The following is a 2,953-nucleotide window of genomic DNA, read 5'->3' on the forward strand; positions in this document are numbered from 1 at the left end:
TGCAGCAGCAGCAATGCTGAGGATTTCTATCTCCAAGAATCCTCCTCAGGTGTGACAGGGTCAGCTAAAGAAAACCAAAGAAGCCTTAAAACTATTCATGAACCCAGTATATGTATAACTGGGAGTAAAGATGCTGAAAATGCCTTCAACATTATGGATGGATTAACTCTGACCGGAATTGGTAATATAAATTTTAGTTACCCTTGTTCCCAAGTCGGCAGTGCTGTAGGTCAGGGCTGACTCCTCTGGAGCCCATGGGCAGAGGCCCCTGCTCCTCACAGCAAACTCAGCCAGCACAGACCAGAGCTCAAGCAATGGAGCTCAATGACAGCGCTGCTGAGATGGGGAGAGGTAATGTGTGTATATTTGGGAGGGTTTTATGAGAAAGCTTTCCTCAGAGAAGGCTGTCCTAATTTATCTCTATCATCTGTTCTTCTTTGGACAGTCCACAAATCCCAGAGGGAGCAAAATGTCCAACAGCAGCTTCCCGAATGAGTTCCTCCTCCTGCCATTTGCGGACACATGGGAGCTGCAGCTCTTGCACTTCTCGCTCTTCCTGGGCATCTACCTGGCTGCCCTCCTGGGCAACGGCCTCATCATCTCAGTCGTAGCCTGTGACCACCGCCTCCACACCCCCATGTACTTCTTCCTCTTCAACCTCTCCTTCCTCGACCTTGGATCCATCTCCTCCACTGTCCCCAAATCTATGGCCAATTCTCTCTGGGATACCAGGGCCATTTCTGACTCAGCATGTGCTGCTCAGGTCTTCCTGGTTGTCTTCTTGTTAGGAGGAGAGTATTCTCTTCTCACAGTCATGGCCTATGACCGCTACGTTGCCATCTGTAAACCCCTGCATTACGGGACCATCATGTGCAGCAGAGCTTGTGTCAAAATGGCAGCAGCTGCCTGGGCCAGTGGTTTCCTCAATGCTCTGCTTCACACTGCTAACACATTTTCACTACCACTCTGCCAAGGCAACACAGTGGACCAGTTCTTCTGTGAGATTCCCCAGATCCTCAAGCTCTCCTGCTCAGACTCCTACCTCAGGGAAATTGGGCTTCTTGTAGTTAGTCTTTGTTTATTCTTTGGGTGTTTTGTTTTCATTGTGCTGTCCTACGTGCAGATCTTCACAGCCGTGCTGAGGATCCCCTCTGAGCAGGGCAGGCACAAAGCCTTTTCCATGTGCCTCCCTCACCTGGCTGTGGTCTCCCTGTTTGTAGGCACTGGCCTGTTTTCCTACGTGAAGCCCCCATCCCTCTCCTCCCGAGCTCTGAATCTGGTGGTAACTGTTCTGTACGCAGTGGTGCCTCCAACACTGAACCCCCTCATCTACAGCATGAGGAACAAGGAGCTCAAAGATGCCCTGAGGAAAGTTATTTCATGGACATTTTTCAGCAGTGATAACATTGCCATTTCTCTCCACAGATGACTCCCCCTGTGTCCCGTACCAGGACTGAGCGTTTTTTCCTGACTTTATTTTTATTATGAGTATTATTACTATTATTCTTATTATTTGTTATCATGTTGCTGCACAAATGCTTGTGTTCATTCCACTTTTACTGAGACTGCTCTCTCACCTGGTACCCACATAACACTGGGTCAGAGCTGACTCCCTCACAGTATCTCTGTAATAAAGTAGGTTCTACCAAGTGCGGTGTTTGAAGGCTGGGCTTTTCTTCCAAAGATGGTGTCAAGAATAGGCCCAAGGAATTGCAAGACAGAAGGGCCTGCTTCATAGGATTCTCCATGGAGTCAAGAGCAAAAAGCTCATAATCATGTTATGATCTCTTAGAGACCAAGGGCTGGATTTAGGACTCACCCGTTGGCGTCCAGCAACAGTGGAGGGGATGAATGGTCACAAATTTACATACCCACAGCTGTCCGACATGTTAAGGCACAGTGTCAGATGTCTATCCTTCTGGAGTGGAATCTGGAGGTGCCAGGAGAGCAAAGGGCATCTCCTGGGACAGTACGTGCCTGGAGTGGGCAGTGAGTGGAGCCTTACAAAGGGAGAAGTTCTCCAAGGTGGAGTCACTTAAAGGTAAAGCACTAAACACAGGGATCCAAAGGCAAAAGGGGACTCTGCAATTCCAGGAGAGGCAGTGGGGACCCAATTGGTGTTGGGAAGGGAGACTTCAGAGTGATTCATGTCACCCTCTGTGAAATACCAGGGGTAAGATCTAGAGGTGAACCTGGACACAACTAGTAGCTTTGGAAATGCTCCATAGTCCCTCCAAGCACCTCCCCCATGTGCAGTCCCCTGGAGGGATTAGAGGCCGTGATCCCCATTTGGTTGGATCTACTTCCCACCCTGACCAGCATGGCCAAGGCAGAGTCACCCTGTGGCCCTGTGGCCCCACAGCCCACTCTCTCTGCAGAGCAGCACTGTGAGCTCAGGGCCCTGCGGGAGAGCAGGGAAGGTAGTGCAGAATTGGCCAGTGAGATCAGAGGAGGGACTGGGAGAGATGAGAAGGAAGGGGAACTGGGCTTGAAAGTGTCTTGGAGAGAGAAATGCCAACTTTTAATCCAAGACAATGCTCAGAGTGTGGGTACAGTAAAGCGAGCTCGCGGTGCAGAGCCAGAAGTCCTTGCTGTCCAAGCTCTCCACATGGCCTGGGAAGTGCCTGAAGAAGGATTAACGCTCCTCACCCTCCCAGCTCCTTCTGCCATCATCCCTCCTGACGGGTGGCACCAAAAAGAAGGCTGGGAGCCCTTGTGGGAGCTTGCATTGAAGGAAGTAGGACCCGGAAGCCGTATCAGTTTGCTGCTGTCCCTCAGGCCCTGTCCCCAGCACATCTCCTTCAGACAATCTATCTCCCCCACCCTGCGTGCTGGTCCTTACCCCAAATGTCTTCCCCAGACAAGGCTCCATGCCCAGCTGGAGGACTGGGCATCCAGCTGTGAGCGCTGGGAGGACAAACCCTCTGCTGGGTCCTCTGCGGGGCTAGCAGAG

General features: G+C 51.2%; 1 protein-coding gene across 1 annotated transcript; it reads left to right on the forward strand.

The window, feature by feature from the left end:
- Positions 1-469: 469 nt before the first annotated feature.
- LOC136996099 (olfactory receptor 14C36-like) lies at positions 470-1,429 on the forward strand. Its single transcript, XM_067317093.1, has one exon. It carries the CDS (start codon positions 470-472, stop codon positions 1,427-1,429), a length of 960 nt encoding a protein of 319 aa, XP_067173194.1.
- The last annotated feature ends 1,524 nt before the right edge of the window (positions 1,430-2,953 follow it).

The sequence above is a fragment of the Apteryx mantelli genome, unplaced genomic scaffold, assembly GCF_036417845.1.
Source record: "Apteryx mantelli isolate bAptMan1 unplaced genomic scaffold, bAptMan1.hap1 HAP1_SCAFFOLD_20, whole genome shotgun sequence".
Lineage (NCBI taxonomy): Eukaryota > Metazoa > Chordata > Aves > Apterygiformes > Apterygidae > Apteryx > Apteryx mantelli.

Bases quoted from the DNA above. Each gene is read 5' to 3' on its own strand.
- LOC136996099 (XM_067317093.1), top strand. From the start codon at position 470: ATGTCCAACAGCAGCTTCCCGAATGAGTTCCTCCTCCTGCCATTTGCG.